Genomic DNA, 21,253 nt, shown 5'->3' with positions numbered 1-21,253 from the left:
GGTATCTTTCATTTAACTTTTACTGTGCCCCCAACTGTGACACGTGGGATTCTGTGTTTTAAGAGTTTTTGATCTCTTGACTAAAAGACAAATTTTTTTTCATTGGGAAGTGGGATTGTCATGTCTGTTGGGTGTTCTGGGGACTGGAAGAAAAGGGCCTTTTGTAAGGAGGATATGTGATTCAAAGCAAAAGAGAACTAAGCGGTTTGAATAGATGAGCAAAGGAAAGGATGTACATCTCGCTTGTTTTGTGTAAGTCTCAGTAGTGTTCATTTCCACAGATCTCCAGAACAGCAGCACACGGGCACTACTACTTATGAGGCAGAGAGAGTATAAAGTAGCAGCTCTTAAAGCCAAGCAACAAGGGGACCTGGAGAAGGCAAAGGAATACATGAAGACAGGCAAGGTGTGCACACAGAAAATCTAGACCTCTCTGTCAAGAATCTGAATGCTAAGCTTCTTTGTGCACTACATACGTGCAATACGAATGTGTTCGTAGAATGTCAAATGTTCATTGTGGCAACTAGCAAATCCTGGACATACTAGAATAAATTGTATGTTGTGCTTTTCTACATTAGAAATTTAATGTGGTCCTGGAAGCTTTGGACAGTGGGCAGCCAATAGACCTCCAGAATATGCCACCACCTCCTCAAGGTAAGGCTTGTCTTACAGAAACTCTTTTAGAAGCCTCTCTATGCTGTTATGGAATGATTCTGAATTTGATTGCAAAGCTGTAAGCAGAATTAAAGGTCACTTAGGTCTGAGGTTTACTGCATACTCAAATTCTAATCAAAAACATCAAAGAAAAATGAGATACCGTAATTTATTTTAAAATTTCTCTCTTGACCTGTCTGGGTTTGAAATGAATGCTAAGGATTCCTAGCAGCAGCATATAAATTTGTTCATATTACTGTGTCCTGGTTCCTTTTTCCCAGAGTTAATTTTCCAAAGCATATCCAGTTCGTGGCTAACCAACAGAGCATCATCCTGTCCACTTTAACATGTTCTTCTGAATTTAATTTGTATGCTCATGATGGCTGCTTGATTTTGTAACTTCCCATTTTGTCTGCTTATTATACAACCCTAGAAATAAATTTTTCTATGTCTTAAAATTTAAGCTTGTGTTCTCCCTTTTCTCTTGATCCCTGTATAATCTCTTAATTTAGTTTTTTGTTTTTTGTTTTTTTTTCTGCTGTATATTTCTACTCCTGACGACAACAGCAAACTTGATTCTGAATTTATATCAACCACAGAAGTGATACATTCCCATCTGTGGTTCGGAGGGACTTGCAGTGGAGGGTTCTTTTTGATACTCAAAAAGCTGTTCTGTGCAACACTAAATTTTCTTCTATTGCAAACTCCTGGTGAAAGAGAAATTAAGAGAGAAAATTTAAGGTATAGAATATTCTGACCTTTCAAAATACCTTTCTTGCATTTTTTTTTCTTGGGCTTTGTCTTTCCTCCCTGTGCTTTCTTTCTGACCTGATTTGTAGTAGCTGTTACATGGAGAACAGATGAAACTTAAGCTTTTTTTTATTCATTAAAAATGTGCCAGCTCTGTGAAGTACAAGTTCCAGCAGACATTGAGGTGTAATTCTCTCATTCTTACAATTTGAGATAATAGTAGCTATTGTTTAAAGTGGAAGGGAAGGAGGGTAATGGCAAGATCTTAAAGTCTGCCTTAATATTTTTGGTGTTACACATTTCAACAGAAGTTCATAACACTTCAAATTACAAGATTAACAAACATACTTATCCTGAAAATAGAATATGGTTAACTTCAGTGCATTAAAGTCAAAGTTCTAAAGCAGTTACCAATATTAAAGTTATTTCAATCTTTGTGAGATTTTTCTTTTTAATAGATCTAGCATCACCACCAACAGCTAACAGTCACTCTCTGGAACTGTGTGTTTTAATTGCTGTTTAGTAGAACTAGTAGGTTATTTATTGAAATAAAATAATAATCTTATTTCACTTCTTAGAATAAAATAATGAAGATTATGACTCCTTAGGTTATAAACTGATCACCAGATGGCATGAGAGAGAAACTTCACCCATGATATATTATATAAAGAAATGCAAGTTTTTGGGGTCAATATTTTTCTAGTTCCTAAAATATTCATTATTATACAATAGCAGAAACTGGGATGTCTGAATTGATGGTCTTACTTGCTTCCCCTTTTCAGCACATCTTTTGTTACCAGGATATTTTAGTAAAATAGCAAGCTTGTTCATTCTTTCCTTCTGACAAGATACCAAGTTATGTTTTCGGAGATGATTCTTAGAAGACTGGAATAATGTGAACTTCAGACTTATCTGGCCACCCACATACAGGTCTGAAGCCAAACAACTTCCTGGAAGATGATGTGATCAAATTGATGATTTCCTGACTAACATGGGCTGACTTGCTGTTTATGGAACATGCTGTGAAACTTCCTGCTTTCCTTCCTTTGCAGATCTTGAAAGCCTAGAAAACGTACAAGCTACATCTAAGCAAAGGGTACCAGCCTCTATGGGGAGTTCCCAGGATCTTACAACACCTGGACCTCAGACTGAAGACAGTTCAGGTAGGACTTTGGGATTTCTGTGCCAAGGCATAAAAGTAGCAGGGCTGAAAGGCACTTATGAGGACTGTCCTATCCCACTACCCTACAACAGGATCGATTATACCTAATATTCCTTATGCTTTTTGCTGCTAATCTCATTTGTACTGTTGTTCTGGATCAGTAACAGAAGTAAAAATTAAGAATATGATTCTTCTAAGGAAAATTTATTAATAAAGCTTTGCACTGTTTTGTCTGGGTTTTTTTTTTTTTTTTTGTCTCAGCAGCAGATAAGAAAGCAGGGGGGAAAAGGCAGTTCGTATATTCTGAAATCTGGATAACGTGGCATTTCATTGTCTGTCTTATTTCAAGCTTACCTGCAGCCAAAAACAGTGCTGGAAGCGTTGCAACAAAGGCTTGAGAAGTACAAGTCAGCGGCAGCCCAGGCTAAAGCGAGTGGCGATGATCGGAAAGGCAGGATGCACGAGAGGATAGCCAAGGTACAAGGAAAGTGTAGCAAGTTGCTTGCGTCCAGCAAAACCATCTGAGTTAATGCTCCTGCTGAAGGCTTCGTTAAGGGCTGGAGTAATTTGTGTATTGTCCTTCAGGTTGAAAAGAGCTCCAGTTGGGAAGCTGTAGAGCATTCAGGGGAAGGAGAAACAAAAGTACTGGTGTCCAGCTCTGCTGAAACTAGTTCTGAGGCAGGGCATGTGCTGTATATGGGGATTAAGAAGGAGGTAGAACATCTCTCGATCTTCATGCTAGTAGAATTAAAGAATGTTTTGTCCGTTTTTGAGCTGTAGAAATTGCAGAGGTTTCTGCCTGGTAAAAAGCCTGTAAAATATGGATGAGGTAACATACAGATTTAAAATTTTAGGAAAGTTGGGGTTTTGAAGCAGCATTTTGCCTTCCCCTGTCCCTTTCCACTGTTTCAGAAACAGGTGCAAATAATCAATGAAGCAGCATTGGCTTCAGAATTAAAGGGCAGCGGTATGCACATGTAGTTTTGTAGCAAAGTATTTTATATTCTTCAGTGTTTATGCTGGTTAAATGTAGATTATTGCTAACTTATTATAGTCAACTCCATTTTATGTCTTAATGAGTGTCTTTCATTACAGCAATACCAGGATGCCATAAGAGCCCATAAAGCAGGGAGAAAAGTGAATTTTTCTGAGCTACCTGTTCCTCCCGGTAAGTGTGAACATAAAATGTCCTAATACCAACTCTTGCATATTTGCTGAGCTCTGGGAGAGCTGTGCAGATGGGGCCTCCTCATTCTGTGGAGCAGCTCTTCTCTTTCCTCAAAGGGTAGGCTGGCCTTGCTGTTTGATGGCACTGAAGAATGCGCCGTGAAGCTGCTTATTAATATGCTCCTAAACATTCACTAGTGAATATTCCTGGGCATTATCAGAACTTGAGACCAGCCCTATTTGAGAAGTTAAACGATTTAACTGTGGGCAGGTGCTGAAAATGCCCTTCTGGACGCTTCTCTCTGCTGTGCCCGCCCTCTTAGATGAAATAATAAAACTTGGGATGTATTGGATTTAGTTTACTGGAAGGAGATTTTAAAATTTGGAAAAATTTTACCTAATGTTTCCCATTCTATTCCCTCTTCACAAGAGCCTCAGGACACTATATTTAATTAAGCATCTCTTTGCAACAGCTGACGAGGCAGATGAGTATTGCAGTTCTCTTCTCATGGCTGGTAGAGCTAATACACAGAGGTGAAGTGAATCCTGTCCATGGTCGCACTGAGACAGTGACACAGGCAGAAACTGAACACACTTCTTGAGACACTGTGCATTGTTTTTATCTTCTTCAGAATGTGTAGTCCTGTGTCTGTAAAGGTTTGGGCAAGGGTCTGCGAGTCCTCCACCTCTGGCTTGGACGATACTTTACCTACTGTCTAGCTGTTTCTGCCATGCTCCCCTTGGAAGTGTCACTACTTTTACCTTGTGCCCGATTTCTTCCTGTGGTAGAAAGTTAGCACTGTAAAGTGGTGCCTGGAGGTTGTTGGGTCTTTTTTTTCTTTTTTTCCCCCTTCTTACCTCTCTGTTAATATAATATACATTTTTTCTTTAGTCTCTAAAAAAATCTCCTAGAAAAGGGCACAAGCCTTGTGGCACTTTCTTTTTTTCTTTTTCTTTTTTTTTTTTCTTTTCTTTTTTTTTTTTTTGTCACTGCCAGATTGTGGTAAAGGTGAGTACACTAATAGGCAGTGCCAACTCTGTCAGGCCAGGTGCCACTTTGAGGTATTTTTAGTGTTCACCTGTCCCTGAACTGCAGTTCAGCAACCTTTGTTCTAGAACATGATCCATTTCCTGGTAAATATCACGTGCTGCAAGAGTGAGGTGCTCCATATTTACACTTCTGAAAATACTGCATAACTGTTCAATTTCCATACATGTCTTAGCTGCATGTTTTCTAGCCATCATCTTATGGCCATATAATTTTCACTGAAGATAGCGGTTAGACAGTCACTGAAACCAGCAATGAGATTATAATGGACTGGCAGTGTATATATTTCACTGCATGTAGATGATGAAAAGTACCAGCCTTGACCTCCTTGGAGACAGAAATGCCATTTAGTAATGGATCAAGGGTCACACAAGGGGCAACAGCATAGGATTCTGCCTTCTGCCAGCCGCTATGCCTCAGACTTGTTCTGTCCCCATAGCAGCCATCTCTAGGCTCAGAAGCAGTTTCGTTGTTATTTCTTGACACTTCTGATGAGACTGGCAACAAGATTACTTACTACGTATTAATGATATAAACTTTATTAACAGGTATTTTGCAGTAGTCCCTCTGGGTCTCTGCTGATTGATACTGAACAGCATGAAAGTGAGAGTTTATCTTCCATCATCAGGCCTTCCTCTTATCCTTAAAAGGCTAATAAAATAATCAGAAGGATAGTTCTTAATACATCTCACATTTTACTTCTATGATTCTGCCCTCCTTTGCAACCTCTACGTTGCAGTGGATTTTCAGCATATCCTTCAAGTGCTAACATTATAGTGTGTCATCTGGACTTCGGTGATATGTTGTTTATTACTATATGAGGCAGTGCTGATTTTTCTGTTGGATCACCTACCAACTCAGGTGAGGCAGTGGAGAGAGATAAAAGCCAGCAACTTTGGGTAAAATTTACCACCTGTCCTTTTGTGCAAAGGAGAGGTAGTAAATTTTTTGCTGGTTCTGAGGGTATCTCTTGCTGAAGTCTTGAGGTTGCAATGTTGCTTGGCTAGATGCCAGCTGCTGAACTTAGAAAACCATGCTCTGTTTTTGCATCATTTTAGCACCATCCCTTCAAGCCTGGATATCTATGAGAGATCTGATCTTAAGTCTGCCACTTAGACTGAATCTGCCGTGGTTTTGTGATTCTGGTCTCAGTCTAGATCTAGTGAATTCTGGGATATATTAGATAATAGATAATTAGATAGAAATAACTTCAGAGGAAAGAGGCAATATGGAAGATGGGCATATGTTTTATGCAGGTTTATGCATATGTTTTATTCAGTTTTATTTACCTCTACTTTCCTTTCCTCCTTAGGATTTCCCCCTATTCCTGGTGTTGCAACAACGGATGGTGACAGCACAATAGCGGCTGTTCTGGAAAGTGCCAGCCAGTTGGCAGACATGGAGGAGAACGAGGAAGAAGAGGAGGTTAGTATTTCTTGGTAATATGCATGATAGTTAAAATGCTGACTCTTCTGGTGGGCAGGGAAGAGTTCATTGGATTTCCAGTCAGACAAGGTACTGAGATGAAATAATTTTCCCAGAAGTCTGAAGAGTACAGGATTTTAGTCCTTAAGGGAACAGTAAGTTCGGTTTGGATTATCATGTAGGAGAAAGAGAGAGAAATGAGATGGGAGTTACAGTCGCTGTCTACAATCAGCCCATGGGTCTGCAGTTTGGCTGGTTTTTCTTGTGGGGTTTATTTTCAAAGACAACTCCCCAGATCCTGGCCATCCCCTTATATAGTTCTAAAGTATTTATTTCTGTACTTTCATCTTGCTTCCCAGTAGCTTCTGTATTTGTGCCTCCTCCAGATGCTCAGAGCTTACTGCTCCTTGGCAGGCTGCAAGAGCCTTTAGACTTTCGTTTAATTTCTTTGACTCTCTGGTTTTTGTTGCTGATGGTGCGTTTGTGCTTTCAACCAGAGTAGTTTTTAATGTAGAGAATGATGGTTTTTTCCTGCATGCATCCGCTTCTCTTCGAAATCACTACCCTATTGAACTCTTTTTTTATTATTATTATTTTTGTTCCTTCTGTAGCAGATTTTCGATGCTTGCAGAAGTCAACTACCTGCTGGTATGACCCTGCTTATAAAGCCCCAGAAGTTAAAATTTGCCATCTGGAATGTTACGCTCCCCTCAAAAGTGACATCAGAAGGCTGATCTAGTGAACCATGACTGTTAATGCTTGAACTCTGGATTACATTTTATGCGTTTAACATGGAATTCTTTTTGTTATGTTAGAATGAACCTCTGACACAGGCCCCAGTTGCCAAGAAGCCTACTCAGCTGCCTGGAAAGCCGACACAAGTTGTTAAGCCAATGCCAGTGCCATCCGTCGTAGCCAGGGAGGAGAGCTCTCCTGAGCACGTGAAAAAATCCACCTCACCTTCCACCCCGGACAAGGCAGTGTCGGTGGATCATCTCCCTTCAGCTGGTAAGGGCAAAGGGATCGTCATTCCAAGTGATCTATGCACAAGTCCTTTGCACTGCTTGTGTTTAATACTTTGGTAAAGACTTCTTAATACTTTAGACATTAGCCTATGAATGTGTGACAGATTGCCTCTGACAGGAGCCTCAATATATGTCTGCTGGAGGGCAGATCCAGACCAGCCATGCAGCTTTGTTTCTTAGAGGCAGTATGCGTAATTATAAGGGTGACTGGGTTTTTAATTAATTCTGATGCAATAAGTGTATCGATTCATAATGTTTAACTCCGCTCACAGTTGAACTCCAGATACGCTCTCATTAGAGTAGAGGGCTTGCCAGTGTGAATTATTCATTGATCTAATGCAGCTTCCTACCTCAAACAGTGGTTTCTGCCTAGTGTTTCATCCAGGGATCTCAGACTGGCCTGCAGGTGGTTGAATTCATCAATCTCTGCAACTCCCCTATCGCAAAGGTCACTGAACGGTTGTCTGTACAAGATTAGTTGTGCAGATAGGGCAACAGTGGTGCATGGTAAGGGACAGCCACCAACTCACTGTGATTTGGGCACACAGCAGCAGAGTTGAGGCTCACTGAATCTCTTGTCATGCCTTGACCATAATCCTATCCTTTCATTTTGCCTTGGGTAGTTCCCCTCAGAACAAAGCAGAACTGCCTTGTTGTCTGATGCAGAGTGCAGAGGCATTCCTCACTGCCACCACGATTAGCTCGTAACCCTTTTAAAACTCTAGGGAATTCCATGACTTGTTTTATAAAGAACGCTGTTTAGAACATAGTGGTTGTCCCATTCTGAAAACTTGTTAATCGTCTTGAGGTTTGGTTTGTGCCATTTTAACTGGGATGTTAGTCTCTAAATAAGTGCCTTACACTTACTCTGTGAAGGAATTGATAATACCTGGTCTCCTCAGCTCATAAACTCATATGTTATATGGTGATTACCCATTGATCTCTCCTGGGTGTTCAAAGTATTTTAAAATAAGACCAATAGGTGGGGAAAAAAAAAAAAAGGACAGATTCATACTGTCTGATATTTTAGGTTCTTCACAGAAAAATGGCAGTTTTTCACTATAGTAAAGCTGGATTTCACTAGCCGTAGTACATCCTGTGATTCAAATGTGACCTGCTTCCCCCCCGAATCCTGAAGTGCAGCTTGCAGCTGCTCATAGTTGATAAATCCACTGTGAAAATCTGTCCTTCTTGTCAGAGGGTGGAAGGTGTAGTGAGGTGTGGGAGTGGAGTGGAACAGTTGCATTTAATGTCTGCACCAGGAAAATCAAGGAGCCAAGATCAGTAGGATAAAAGGGCTTTGCTCAGTCCATTTTCCACAGATTCTCTTTGAAAATACCTCTATTCTGTGTCTCAGCCTCACAGAGCACACTGTGTCCTGGTTGTTTTGACTCAGTGAAAATTGGGCTAGCTACCTTATCTAATCAGTTTGGTTTTGGCTGACTGGGCAAATTGCTAACAGCAGCAGGACTGCAGGCTTTTTTTGTGAGGATGGGAGTAAGTTGATAGTCATCTGACAGCAGTAAAAATAGTGTGATAGTTTGACCAGCCTGGTTAGTGTATATATTTGCTGAGACAGGCACCTCTTGCAAGTCTTGTTTAGCTTATGTAATCATGAGTGGAGTGCAGTGGTGAATACAATATGAGTGTCTCTGGAAATGGTTGTAGTCGGCTCATGCTGTACCCTTTCCAGTGAGGTGCAGAAGAAGCAGGATGACCTGACCTGTTATAATGTAAAGCAATTTTTTTCTGACTTGTATGGTTATCCTTATTGTTTTGGGAAGGAAAGAGGAGATCCCAGAATTAATAAGAAAGTAAGATGGCAAGGAATTACAAATAAGCAGAGGTGGACATGTCTGAATGTGCCCTCACACATTGATTGGCTCATTTGTTTTTTCTGACAGACCAAGGAAGACAAAAGAAATGGGGTACAGAAGATGTGTTTTCAGGGTTCATGTGCTCATAATATTCACCCTCTTTTAGAAGTTAAAATGTCAAGCTGGAAGTTTGAATTCAGCCTCTGTTACTGATTTATCAGCTGTACTATAGTCTCTGTCTCCTGCCTACCAACAGGGGACTGTAGTTTCTTTTGTGACACTTTAAATACAGTTCTCTCTTTGTGAAGTGCTGTGAAGTTTTTGACGGAGGATGCCAGGATGGAAGGAGGTTGGTTTGTTTCCTTTTCTGATACTTAAAATTGAAACTGTCCTTGAAGCAATAAAGTACAGTAAGGAAATGTCCTTAGTTGATATCTGTACTTCTACTGACCTTTTTTTGGCTGTAAACTGAACACGATAAACCTGTTTCAGGGGCATGGCAGTGTCAGATGAGTGAGGGTTTTTATATAACTGTTTTTCAGCTAGGGAACAGCTGGAATTTCTGGAGAACAGAAAGAAGCAATACATGAAGGCGGCCGTCAAAGCAAAGAAGGCAAATAACCTTGAACAGGCTAAAATATATCTCAGAACAGCGAAGAGCTTTGACCTAAAGATTGAGCAAGCAAAATGTGGCAAACCTGTTGATATTTCCAAGGTTGGTAGGACTGTTAATAACGTATTCTTTGTTCCGTATTCTTGGACATCTAATAGCTCAATCCAACCTGTGAATGGTTTAAACAATAATATCCCTTGAAATAAATTTTTAGTTAAAACTGTTCAAGTGACAAATGTGGATGCTGAGCCCTGAAATTTCCCTGTATCTTTGGTTTTCTTCTGTTTTATTTTTTCTTCTTCTGCTCCTCAAATGTGCCAGACTGAGAAAATTCAGCCTTCACAAACCATTTGGTCCCTGGTATACAATGGCTTCCAGTGGAGCCTGGAAGTGTTTCCTGGGTTTAGGGTGCGAGTACATGTCTTGGCCATGTCCTAACTCCATTTTGGGGTGAGGATCAGGCACACTTGATCTAGTGATGGCATGGTTTCTCTTGGTACATGGGTAGATAGGAAACCATACTGCAGCGTAATAGCTCGCATGACCTGAATAGTTGGGGGACTAGGCCTGGAGGACACCTTACAGGGTCTTAGGGTTTGAGTAGTTGTCACACGGTGGTATAAGTAGTGGTTAGGTTGGAATTACCTTGAGAAGAAAAACGGCATATTCCCCCTTCGCTGACCTCCCCGTTCATTCTGATTGCTTTTTGTCTACTTCACTGTTTCTTCCAAGGGCTCTGAACTGTTGTGGTGGTGTTCTTGTGTTGCAGCTGCCATCACCCCCTACAGATGATGAGGGTGATTTTATCTTCATTCACCATGAAGATGTCAGGCTGTCCCAGAAGGCAGATGAAGTATACACACAGCTCATAAAACTGCTGAAGGACCAATATGAGGTGTCTGTTTTATCCTTTTAGTGCTTCATCATTGCCTGGGAATTCTGTGATGGGTTTTTTGTAACATTTTTCTGGGTATTGCTAGTAATAGTTGTAATTCCATTGTTGTTTCTGTGGAGTTTTTCCTTTTTCTCATTTAAAAATATTTTTGATTTTTGTGTGTGTACTAAGGTGAAGAGTTTCAGAGCTGGATGTCTTTTTGTTTGCAATGAAAGGGTGTGCTTGAAAGCTTAGCACTATCAAATTTGGGCCAAGTTTGGAAATAGTATCCAACCGATTAACACTAGCACTTGGGTGAAGATCATCTCTAGAAATTAAATGATTAAAAAGCAGCTTAAACAAACGCTCTGCTCAGCTTCGGGTTTAAAGGACGGGGGGATGGATGTTTTTGGTGACTTAGGCAAACTCTGGATTCTTGGCTTTCCTTAAATAAGGTTGTCATCAGTCTCAAAACTCTGTCAATCCTGAATTTGTGTGCAAGGATCATTAAGTGCATTTGTGTTTGTCTGCTTTGTTTCTGTTGACAGAGGTGTCTGCAGTATTCCAAGCAGTTCATGCATCTGGGAAACGTGACAGAAACGAGTCGGTAAGACCTGCTGCCTGCCTTTAATCATCCCGTTGTGTGGTCAGTTTTAGGCTTGAGTCTGCCTGACCCCCTGAAGATGACGAGGGTGAGCAGGATGGTAAAAGTTCTCATTACGTGAAGAAGTTAGTCATTGCAAGGCCTGTATGTCTGAGCTGCTTGTTACCTCTAGTCTGAGGGTTAGTCTGTGGCCTGTATCTAGAAAACACTCTATTTTGGTGTTCCAGTTTGTGTGTATATTTTTTTTTCTACTGCTGTTTCATAGGTTTGAAAAACTGGCACAAGGTTGTAAAAAGGACATGGACATCCTACAACTTGCACGAGCGCAAGGAATGGATCCTCCAAGCCATCACTTTGAGGAAAGAACCTTTAAAATGATAAGGTATGGAAAAACTAAGGGACTTTTCAGGCAGACTGGAATGACTTTCTGGTCTCCAGCCCTTGTTTAGGGGATTTATGGCTTCAGCAAACTCGGATGGGATGTTCGGTTAGGCTCAGCATTCCTGAGAGGACACTCGCAACCATTTAAATGTTAAAAAGTTGTTCTTTAACTTGAGTTTTGGGTTCTTTTATTTTCAAAATACCTCCATGTTCATCTCCTGTCTCTATCTTCTTCTCCCACACTTTGCCACTTCCGCCAGTCGTCTTTCTTCTGTCATCCTTACTCAGTCCTGGTGTATTTGGGCTTTTTTGGCATTTTTGACTGTGCATCATAAATGTTTTTATTTCTGCTCACACTCTTTCCTTGCTCTTCTGTAATTTCTGATTGTGTAGGAGTAAGCTGTTCTGTGACTTTTAATTCCTTTCGTATTTGATAAAGGTCTGACAAATAGCAATTGCATTCTGGTCTGGGAGTGGATCAGGAGGTACTGGGCTACTGAGATGAATGCCCTTTCTTGTGTCTTTATATTTTCACAGGATATTTTCTGAGCTCAACAGCACAGAAATGCACCTTCTTATTGTCAGGGGGATAAACCTACCAGCTCCACCAGGTATGTATTCGCAGGGGCTTGTGGACTTGTTCTCTGAATAGATACGGAAAGTAGTGGGGAATAAGATTTTGTGCCTTGAAGACCACGTGAGGAGTCAAAACTTTTGTGACCAACACACATTAAAACAAAATCAACCAGGTTTCTGGCTCAAATTCACAAAAACCTTTAGCAGTATTAAAAAGAAAAGAAAGAGGGGGAGAATCAGGGTTCCACCTGGAAGAAGGAAGAACTGTAAATTGTCCTGGGCTTGCTGATAACTGGATCTTAGTTCAAGTTCCATGTGGGTCTCATTTTATTACGAGTGCCTTTCTGTAAATCTGCACCACCTTGGTATGTATTGACCCTTCAGTAGACAGGAGTTACTTCTGTCAGCATTACTGTTTTCAGTCCCTTGTTTCTCTGGACTTATAAACCACCTGTGCTGTATTGTCCCAGGACTAATGAGAGCATTCACAGAGTAGATGTTATGTAGAAGTAGAAGTTATATGATGGGTAATGAGTCCTGCTGAAAATCAGTTAGGTGCTTTGGAAAAATCCTGCCCGATATTCCAAATGCAGTGAAAACATCTGTATTAGCTGTTTGCATTGGCCGGTTGTTGTCTCATTCAGGTGTGGCACCGAGCGATTTGGATGCGTTTGTGAAGTTTGAATTTCATTACCCAAATGTGGTGAGTGCGTGTCCTGGCTCTTCTGTTCCTCGGTCTATGACCCTTACTACTGTATTAGCTTGCGAGGGCTTCAAGGAAGGAATGCAGGCTTCCTTCTAGAAAGGGAAAACACTTCTAGGCATGCTGGCTGCTTTTCTCTCTGTTCTGTGAGAAATAGAACTGCTGAATCTCAGTTTCCTGCAGATTTGAGCTCTGCTGCACCTTTCCCTCGGTGTGCCCTACATCTGCACTTTGCAGTGTGGTGTCTGCTTCAGACTTGCATGTGCTCTGGCTGCCTGACAAGCTCACTGCCAAAGAGCGTTCCCGGTGGCTGAGCCGTGCCCAGCTTCGCTTCCTGGGGACACTAATCAGATGGTCTCCAGTGCTTGCAAGATTTGTAAAAGTTCAGTTCTTTCAGAGGTGCAAACTCACTGGTAACTTCAGTCAAACATGAGGGCATGCAGGTTCACCGGGGGAGAGGGAGTACCTGAGATGTGATCTCCCTCCAAGTCCCATTTCTTAAAGAAAATAAGCTTAAAGGCAGTACTTTGGGACACCTCTTTAATTATAAAAATAGATCGAAAAGGCTAAGCTTTGTCTTCAGATAAATGCACGTGACTCCTGTTGACTTAGTTAGGAAATGTGTGTCCATATCTGAAGAAAGGACTCAGGGCATGAAAGTTTCTTGACCTTACTAATTAATGCATCTATTTTATACTAAATGCAAACTATTTTATTCTTCAGTGTGGTTTTGTGTTAAACATATATTGAACTTCTCTGAGGGTCATTTTTTTTCAGTTATATATTGGGCTTTCCTCTTTTCATAGAGGTATTGTAGGTAATTGTTCCTTTCCTTGAAACTACACACTCTCATCCTGTTCTCCTCACCTTGAAAGTAGTTCCTGGTCTAAAAAATACAGAAACTGGAGCTAGAAAGGCCTCTAAAGAGGAACATCTAGTCTGACCATCAGCAAAAGTGCTGAGGCTTCTCCTGTTCTCCCCATAGGGCAAAAAATCTTTGCTCTTATGGGCTTAATATTTACTCCATGACAGTGCAGAGCCTAGATTTTACCTCCTAATAAATTTTCCAGCAATTCCACTGAGAATAAGTTCAGTTACCTGTGGGAGATTGCTGAGAAACAGATTCAGTTTGTGTTTTGATTTGAGTTACATGAAATCTCAATGGGAGGGGTCACCCCCTAAGGGTGGCTGAAAACAGAATTTGTCTGTGTGAGTAATTTTCTGGGGAATAAGTAAGAATCAGCATGCTTTTAATCTATTTTTCTTTGCTTAAAAAAACCCAGATCTCTGCTGCTTAGCCAACAGTCAAATGCACCACCTTTCTTCTTCATAGCTGAAATCAGTTTTGCAAATTAGCTGCAATAATTAGGTCACATTGTCCTTGTTCAGTCCCCAGAGATTTAGTTTGTACTCTGCTTTGGGTTAAAAGTTAATTCATTTTGGTGGCAGATTGATTGTCAGGCAAAATAATAATAGGACAATTCCCCGAATGATTTGTGATGAGTTCCTTGTGTAGCACCACAAGCTTATTATTCCAGCGAATGCAGAAGGAGCAGAATTATTGTGTCATGGAACGTGCATAGTTTATCATGTAGTTTAACAGCAGCAGGCAGTAGCTTTATGATGATTGGACTGAATTGAGTGTGACCATGTAGCTTATCTGTGGCGCTTGTATTTAATTTAATGTTTTGGCTTATTCTTTGTCTAGTGTTATACGTGTTACTGCAATGAAATCCAAATATTTTAATCTTGAATGTACCATAACTCTTCTTATCATCCAGATAACCTCCTAAACCTCATGTTTCTTGTATAGGTATAAAAAAGGACTAGTAATAAAAACGGTTACTACTCCATATACTGAAACAGTATCTGCCATGAGTTTATGTAATATGTGTGTGTGTCTCTCTCTTTTAAAAGGAGCAAGCTCAGAAGAGCAAAACAGCTGTAATTAAAAATACCAATTCTCCAGGTAAGTACCTTTTCTGGGACAGGGGGAAAAACATTGCACCTTAAGGAATCACTGGAGAGTACAGGCTAGTCTCATACTGTGACTTGGGCTAGAGGACCTTCCCTTCCTGCCTATTTTTCTTTGTTATGAAAGGGTTTGTTAGCAGGTGAAGTCTAGCTGTTGCGGCGTTTCTTCTCCCACATCCCAGTGTTGGTAGCAGTTACTGTGTCATCAGTGAAATGATTGAGTTACCAGTCATGCTCAGACTGCTGCTTAGTTATGTTATCAGAACAGCCCTTCCCAGTCATTCTAACCTTCCTGTGCTTCTTCCATATTCTTGTTTTGTGCCTTTTTCTTAGCCACTGACACTGTATTTAAAGCAAAGTGCTGGAAGACCTAAATCATCCACTTTTGGCTCTCCAGTAACTTGCTCAGGATGACTTGTTTTTTCTGCAGTTTATTTTTTGCCCCTGTGAAGTGGGGATGACAGAGATGAACTGTTGCACAGGGATACTGATGTTTAACTTATTAATAACTAAAATAGCTTAACCTCCTGAGAAGGGACCATACAGGTGTCAAGTGTCTGTCTTAGATGGGCCAAACTCAGATAGACAGAGGTCTAAGTGCACGCACACACTAGAGCACTGCGCTTAGCTTAACTTTGACAGCTTGCTTTCATTTTTCTGTATCTTGACTGTAGAATATAATCAGTTGTTCAAGCTGAACATCAACCGAAATCATAGAGGTTTCCGACGAGTGATTCAGACCAAAGGAATTAAATTTGAAATATTTCATAAAGGGTAAGTCTACAGTTTGTTGGTGTTTTTCCCCATTGATTCTCTAGTAACAGTTGTGTGTGGTAGCCGAAATTTTTGGAGGACAAGCATATGATCTGTCTTTTAATAGATCAGTAAAGAGCTGTCTAGTTCTCATGTCTGGGAGTTCATTTCAAAATGTGCCTGGGCTCCACATTTCCCTACAGGAGGAAAAAAGCAGAAGTTCAGTGAAGCTGACTCGTAACTGGAAGATTGGTTGCAGATTAATGCATTAGGGGGGATTGATGAGACTAAGAAAGTAATGATTCTGCTTCAGAATGTTTTTATTCTTATCCAATCTGTTTGTAATCTTCTGGACCAGAAGATTTAAATGTTATATGGGAGAACATTGTAGAATAATGAAATACAAGTGACAGCACAACATGAACAGCAGTAAAGCAGATGACAGATGATGGCAGAATTAGTGTTATGTTTTTGTACTCATCTTCATTCTGAGGATTTTACAATATTTACCAAGCATTGCTAGCAAACTGTTAGACTGTTGAGAGAAGTGAGGGAGAGAGTCCCTTTATCTCAGAGACAGATGGATGAGATGGATGTTAACAATTTGTAATGTTCAGGGAAATCATCCTGCATCTGGGCTCATTACTGATTTATTCAGAATTTGAGTGGCCTAGATTTATTAATCCCACAGTTAATTGTGACCCATGACTTGGATGAGGTGTTAGATAACCTGTTTGTCTTGATTGCTCTTTGTGCTATTCATCGTTTCTGTTACTGGGACATGCAGAAATGAGCCATAGTTTTTCTGAGATGCTTTTGAAGTTGTAGATATTTTAACCTAAGAGGTAAAGCCCCATTGTTTTTACTCCAAATGTCGCATTTGTATCTGCTAATTTTCTTCCTCTTTCTGTATTAATCCTGACTGCTCTGCTGCTTCATTGTTCCAGGTTTCACTGTTAGAGACCCTGCCTGTTTTGCATAAATCTGTTAATAGTGTTTATATTTGTTTAAAACCTTTTTCTCCATCCTTTGTGTACCATTGTACATATGGGGCATGTCCTGTTGTTATCGTGTCCTTACCAGCTGGAACTGCACGTGTTTGCTTTGAGCTCAGGCTGAAGTTCACCCATTGGGGAAACCTTCTCCAGTCAGTCATGAATTGTACGCCAACTCCAGATTGTCCTTTGAAGCCTTTCTGAAGATTAGCAAGGGTCCAAGTAAAATATTTCTCTCTTCTGGCTCTGAGATTTGTTTGTTCTTAGAACAGGAATCTAACAGGTCTATGCTTGTTTCTGGATGAGGGTGATCAAAACACATAACAACAGGGAAGGAGGAAGAGAAGAAAAGCCAATCGATCACCTTCCCCTGGCAGTCTTCTCAGGACAAAACAGAGCCTGCCAGTCAGCATACGGGCAGTGCTTATGCAAAGCAGGTAACAGAATTGCAGACCACATTTCCTGCTATGTGATAGCTGAGATACCAGAAGGGCCCAGCTGTAACCCCTTCACAGTGGTATTTCTACTGTTTTCATGTTTTTTGCTTGTTTCAGTTGCTTGTTTTGCCCTGCTTAGCTGCAGCCCTGTAACAGAGGAGAAGAGAGAGGATTAAGTGACCCAGGCTTTCTTCTAAAAACCGTCTGCTTCCTGTCTTTCTTCAAGACTATGGAATGGATAATACAACATCTGCAAGCATTTCTGAAAGTAGTTCTGGAGTCTCTGATAGCTCTTTGCCCATCTCCCAAGAATTCTTTTCTCTCAGTGAGCAGAGGAGACTTGCTCCAGCTCATAGAGAAAGAGCATTCAACATACTGTTACTTCTATATATCAAGCTTCTGTTGCCTTTAAAAAATATTTTTAAGTAAAAATCCATCAATGTACTTTTCCAAAAGTATTCTCTCATTAAAACTCTCCTAAAATCTTCTGAAGATAAAAGGAGATTTCACCAGTGATGTTTCTAAAACCGTAGCCTAAGGCAAGTTCACATTCTTCCCTGTGAATCCGGGATGGACTAGTCTTTGTTGGTTCTTGGGTTAGAAGAAAAAGAAATGCAGCTAGAAAAATTGCTACTTCATTTAAAGGTTTATGAACTAAAGAAGAAAGTGTCCAGCCTGCTGCAGTAGAATTCTGCAATCCTTCTTCATCCGGTTAAGGTACTCATGAAGTAAAGGAAGCATTGTAGCATGCAAGCTAGCCAAGTCTACACTTCTCTAAATGATTTTGTGAGCCTGCTGTAGTCTTGTTAATGGATAATGCAGTCTCGTCTCTGGGAGGTTTTCTGACAAGAGAATTCACAGGCAGCATGTTTGGAGGCAGCGCTATCAGCCCTTGATGTACTTGCTGCATTGTTTTTCTTTGCTACAGCTGTTTGTGCTGAGATGGACAAATTGATGAATGGGAAGCAATTGGAACAACTGAGCTGGAATCCTTCAAGTCCTTAACGGAACAAGGTTTTGGAGCAGATATATTGCCTAGCAATGACTCACTGTACATTCCAGTGCTTTCAGAGGAGTAGCCTGGCCATCTCTACCCCATCTGGAAGTGGCTGAGCTACCTACTGTGAGCTTGCTACAGCCTTGGCTGACAGTACCAGATCATTTTCCTTAATTGATAGAAGCTTAGATGCTGCATGAGCCAAGGCCCTGATGCTGTTCTGAACACACAAGGCAGAAAGTGAGGTTAAAATCTGAGTTTCAGATTCCTTATATTGTAGTTCATATAAACCATGTGGAGAATATATGAGTGAAGCAAACACTGAGGCTGTGGATAAGTAGGAAGAAACATATTCCTTTTCCAGTTGGAGATTTTAGACAATCAAACCCACTGATGTTCACTTGGAGACTATAGGCATTGATATCAGCAATCTCAGCAATGTGTTTTAAAAAGCAGCAGATGCATCTATCAAGAAGTTGGAAGGTGCAAGTTTGCTTTCCCTGGAGAATCTTCTGGGTCCCTTGCTCTCTGCACAGGACTCTTTCATGGGAGTGCCAAACTGAAGTGACATAAACTTTTCATACCTTATCTCAGAGAGGTATCCATTAGTTTTTCTCATTCTGTTAATGATGAAGACACACAGGCAAACCACAAAGCCATTCCTGGTGCGATCTACTCAATCTACTCTGTTGGTAATTCTCAGACTTCTTTTGAATATAATTGCTATTTCCTCTCAAGATCCTGTAATTGAAAGGTATCTTGCAACAGAACCTACATCTAGAATAAGCCTGGAAATGAAGAAAGGAGGTACTGGTGGTGCTGAAGTTATCTAGAAGGTGCCGAATACTCTTCAAACAAACTAAAAGACTTTCAGTAATGTCTGTCACCAAGGCTCCGATGAATGAGGTGCATGAAGACTGGATAAAATCAGGGCTCTTGTATCTGAGGATTCAGTAATATTTAAGAAATTCTACAAGACAAGCATTTCAGGAAGATTGTGTTTTCTTTGCATCTCTATTAATATATTGGTTACTCTTGCCACAGATTACATGATCATAGGGATCCATAAAATCATCGTTCTAGTTTTCAGTGCAGATATCAGCTCTTGCTTGATAGCATCTTGCTCTGCTTTTAGCCAGTGGCATGATAAATGCAGTGTGGACTTCCAGAAGCCCTTGCTTTCAGGGAAATGCTTGGATTCAGGCAAAGAAATCCCAACACTTTGAGCTGAACACTTGTTTACTTCCATGGAAGTAGTGTGTTTTAGTCTTTGTTGTTACCTTGTGAAGGAGTTTATCTGAATAAGAATCACAGCTCTTACCTGCCTCTGGTTGTTAACGTAAAGAGTCTTGCTGATAAAACTGCTAAACAGAAGTGACTATGGAGGAGAAAACACTGAAGTTGGTTTCTTTTCTTTCCAAATAAAAATGTTCTGTATTTAATTGCAGCAAAATAAAAATTATAATTCTTTAGTATTAAAATTATTAATATAAGGCTGAATCAGAACAATAGCTGGAATTAAATGTTCCTTCTTGTTGAAATTCTGTGTTTTGATATATCAAAATGAAACAGAATAATTCATTTGACTTTCTCTTAATAAGAAGTTTGTCAAAACCAGCATGAGCTTATGAATTGTTTGTTTTGATGATACACACAACTTCCCTGGGAAGTTTTTCAGCCAGTTCTGCTAAACATCCTTTGTAAACAGTCACTGTCTTTCCTGGGTATTAGGCTACTCCTCTCCCTCCTTGTCACACTAAGGCTCTTCTCCTGTGTGGGGATGAGAGCTGCTGTCATTCCTGGTGCTAGTCTAGGACTTGGACTGTTTTTCTTCACTACTCTCCTCGTCTTTATTTTGGTTGTAAGAGGATGATTAGAAAATGAGTGCCTCAGTGCCTTGTCTTTGTGATCTAGTTCAGTTCATCAAGGGTTTGCCCCTTTCATCCAGGTTTTGGAGTTCTGGTAGCATGTCCTGACTAGACTTCCTGGGTGTGATGATAGTACAAATAGCAATGACCTCTTGACTTTCTTTCTCTTTAATGTTCTAAAAACCTTGCCCTTTCCACTAAGAAAGACTTCTTTCAAACAGGTCATTTTTCAGAAGTGACAAGCAGGTGGGGACAGCACACTTGAAACTGGACAAGCTGGAATCAGAATGTGAAGTTCGAGAGATCATCGAGGTATGTTTTCTGGGTGAGGTGTGGTCTGCTAGGCAGTAGTATTTGAACACGAAGGGATAGTGAATATTCAGCTCACTTGAAAGTGTGTATATAGAGATAATAGTTTGATATTGGATCAGTTTGCTAAAGAATGGGCTGTTCTTAATTATATAACCTATTGTGTGACTTTTAAGGGGATAAAATGATTCACTTCTGAACAGCGAATAAATAAGCTTTAAATAAATTTGTAAGAGAAATTGTGATATTTCCTCACAGTTATGGTCTTAACATCAATAGGTATTTTCCAAAATAACTGTACAGCAAGCACTGTAGGCTCGATGCCGAAATCGCTGGTTGTGAGAACCACACACCTCGCTTCCTAAGAGAAGGGGAGGGAGACTATAGGTGATCATCCCTTTAAATATTTTTATCTAAATGATTTTGGTCAATACTGTAGCTGTTCTCATTGGTTTCTTTGGTTTTCTTCTTTTGATTTGGAACATCATCTTTCTACCATTTCAAGTCTTTGTGAATGGAATCTGCAAGGGCGGTTCTTGATACATGCTGCTTTTGTGACCGATGGCTCCTGCCAACTGCTTCTTCACATGCCCTTGTCTCCCTTGTCAGCTGGTGCCTGTACTGGTTGGAGTAAGGTTCCAGGTCTTTTAAACTCCGTAGGGAGGGACAGTGGGAATGGAAGTAGCAGCACTTCCTCCCTTTTTAAGAAAGTCCTGGGGCCAGCCCAGAACAGGACTGTTTACAGCTGCACCAGCCAAGTTTGCTTTTAGATTTTTTTTTTTTTTTAACTTATTTAAGGGATTCCTGGAGAGGTTCTCCCCAGTCTACTCCAAAGCGATGAGATTAAGATGCGCGCTTCTGACTGCATCAGTAAAGCCTTCTTAGCTCTTTACAGTTTCTGGCAAGCTCATGGCTTCAGCACAGGCCAAGGCAAAGGCCCTGCATTCTGTATAAAGTGGTCTTCAGAACCATTTTCAAAGGTTTTGGCTGCTGAATCAAGCCCTCTTATTCTTACAGCACCCAATCCCTGTTCTTTCAGCCTCTCTGAGTCTTGTTCTGAGCATCCTCTCTGTACTGTATGCAAAGTAAAAAGAACAGCTGATCCCTTTGGAGTCACCTTT

At 40.5% G+C, this 21,253-nt stretch overlaps 1 protein-coding gene across 3 annotated transcripts in view; it reads left to right on the top strand.

Moving 5' to 3' along the window:
* CC2D1B (coiled-coil and C2 domain containing 1B) overlaps positions 1-21,253 on the top strand; it is a 38,744-nt gene that overhangs the window by 12,694 nt on the left and 4,797 nt on the right. For 2 of the 3 annotated variants that reach the window (XM_026105541.2, XM_064516209.1), the window contains exons 8-23: positions 267-406; positions 579-654; positions 2,457-2,567; positions 2,916-3,043; positions 3,662-3,734; positions 6,094-6,206; positions 7,022-7,214; positions 9,591-9,763; positions 10,431-10,556; positions 11,084-11,142; positions 11,405-11,521; positions 12,058-12,131; positions 12,741-12,799; positions 14,717-14,768; positions 15,448-15,547; positions 20,045-20,135. In XM_026105541.2, coding sequence (XP_025961326.2) covers positions 267-406; positions 579-654; positions 2,457-2,567; positions 2,916-3,043; positions 3,662-3,734; positions 6,094-6,206; positions 7,022-7,214; positions 9,591-9,763; positions 10,431-10,556; positions 11,084-11,142; positions 11,405-11,521; positions 12,058-12,131; positions 12,741-12,799; positions 14,717-14,768; positions 15,448-15,547; positions 20,045-20,135 — 1,685 coding nt within the window. The remainder of the gene's footprint in view (positions 1-266; positions 407-578; positions 655-2,456; positions 2,568-2,915; positions 3,044-3,661; positions 3,735-6,093; positions 6,207-7,021; positions 7,215-9,590; positions 9,764-10,430; positions 10,557-11,083; positions 11,143-11,404; positions 11,522-12,057; positions 12,132-12,740; positions 12,800-14,716; positions 14,769-15,447; positions 15,548-20,044; positions 20,136-21,253) is intronic. The other variant, XM_064516210.1, reaches the window with a different exon arrangement.

The sequence above is a fragment of the Dromaius novaehollandiae genome, chromosome 8 (genome assembly GCF_036370855.1).
Source record: "Dromaius novaehollandiae isolate bDroNov1 chromosome 8, bDroNov1.hap1, whole genome shotgun sequence".
Taxonomy (NCBI): domain Eukaryota; kingdom Metazoa; phylum Chordata; class Aves; order Casuariiformes; family Dromaiidae; genus Dromaius; species Dromaius novaehollandiae.
Note: the sequence above shows the minus strand (reverse complement) of the source record. Positions and strands in the feature narration are given on the sequence as shown.